The following is a 1,590-nucleotide window of genomic DNA, read 5'->3' as shown; positions in this document are numbered from 1 at the left end:
CCCCCCCCCCACCAGGAGACCCCTCACCTCCACCACGGACTGGCTGCCGTCGGGGTTGATGCGGAACGAGCCCATCTGGATGGTTTTCCTGGGGTCAACCTGGGAGATCTCCCACTCCAGCTCGTCCACCAGCGCCCGGCACGCTGCGGGGGACACGGGTGTCAAGGTCCCAAATCCCACTCGCTGCGGGGGACACGGGTGTCAATGTCCCAAATCCCACACGCTGCGGGGGACACGTGTGTCAAGGTCCCAAATCCCACACGCTGCGGGGGACACGGGTGTCAACGGCCCCGACCCCACACTCTTTGGGGGACACGGGTGTCAACGTCCCTGACCCCACACGCTGTGGGGGACACGGGTGTCAATGTCCCAAATCCCACGTGCCGTGGGGGACACGGGTGTCAACGTCCCCAACCCCCTGTGGGGACACGGGTGTCAACGTCCCTGACCCCACACGCTGTGGGGGACACGGGTGTCAATGTCCCAAATCCCACGTGCCGTGGGGGACACGGGTGTCAACGTCCCAAATCCCCTGCGGGGGACACAGGTGTCAACATCCCCGACCCCACACACTGTGGGGGACACGGGTGTCAAAATCCCCAACCCCCTGCAGGGACACAGGTGTCAACGTCCCCGACCCCCTGTGGGGACACGGGTGTCAACGTCCCTGACCCCACGCACTGCGGGGGACACGGGTGTCAACGTCCCCAACCCCCTGTGGGGACACGGGTGTCAAGATCCCCAATCCCCTGTGGGGACATGGGTGTCAACATCCCCGACCCCACACACTGCGGGGGACACGGGTGTCAACGTCCCCACAACGTCCCTGACCCCACACGCCGTGGGGGACACGGGTGTCAACGTCCCCAACCCCACACACCGTGGGGGACACGGGTGTCAATGTCCCCAACCCCATGTGGGGACACAGGTGTCAATGTCCCTGACCCCACATGCTGGGGGGGACACGGGTGTCAACGTCCCCGACCCTCAACCCCACACACCCCACACACTGTGGGGGACACGGGTGTCAACGTCCCCGACCCCACACGCTGTGGGGGACACAGGGGACGTGGGGGACACAGGTGTCAACGTCCCCGACCCTACACTCTGTGGGGGACACGGGTGTCAATGTCCCCAACCCTCTGTGGGGACACGGCCATCAACATCCCCGACCCCACACCAGCCCCTGGCATGGCCAGACCTGCGGCTGAACTGGGAATAACTGGTGTAACTGGTGCTGCTGGCCAATGGGGACGGAGGGAAGGGGGGGTCCCGGGGCACCCACGTCCCTTTGTCCCCAAGTGGGGTGGCATCGGCCGCAGGACACGCAGGTCCCGACGGCCACCCTGTCCCCTCACCACCGTCCCTCCCAGTCCCTCCCAGTGCCTCCCAGTCCCGTCCCACCTCCGCAGTGCAGGTCCTGGCTGCGGCGGGCGCCGGCGGGGGGGGGGAGCAGCGCGGCCACGGCCATGGCCAGACCCAGCGCGGGGGGGATCCGGCCCCTCATCCTCACGGCTCCGTTGTAGGGCCACCTGTGGGCACGGGGGGCTCCAGTGATGGTGGCCCCCGTGTCCCCCCACCCCCGTGTCC

At 67.5% G+C, this 1,590-nt stretch overlaps 1 protein-coding gene across 1 annotated transcript in view; it reads right to left on the bottom strand.

The window, feature by feature from the left end:
* CNPY2 (canopy FGF signaling regulator 2) overlaps positions 1-1,566 on the bottom strand; it is a 10,709-nt gene extending 9,143 nt beyond the window's left edge. Inside the window, exons 1-2 of the mRNA XM_014957898.1 lie at positions 1,405-1,566; positions 28-143 (exon numbers count right to left, since the gene is read on the bottom strand). Of these exons, the coding sequence (XP_014813384.1) occupies positions 28-143; positions 1,405-1,507 (219 nt within the window). The 5' untranslated portion in view covers positions 1,508-1,566. The remainder of the gene's footprint in view (positions 1-27; positions 144-1,404) is intronic.
* Between the last annotated feature and the right edge of the window lie 24 nt (positions 1,567-1,590).

Source organism: Calidris pugnax, unplaced genomic scaffold (assembly GCF_001431845.1).
Source record: "Calidris pugnax isolate Ruff unplaced genomic scaffold, ASM143184v1 scaffold370, whole genome shotgun sequence".
NCBI lineage: Eukaryota > Metazoa > Chordata > Aves > Charadriiformes > Scolopacidae > Calidris > Calidris pugnax.
This window is presented reverse-complemented; position numbering and strand designations above follow the sequence as displayed.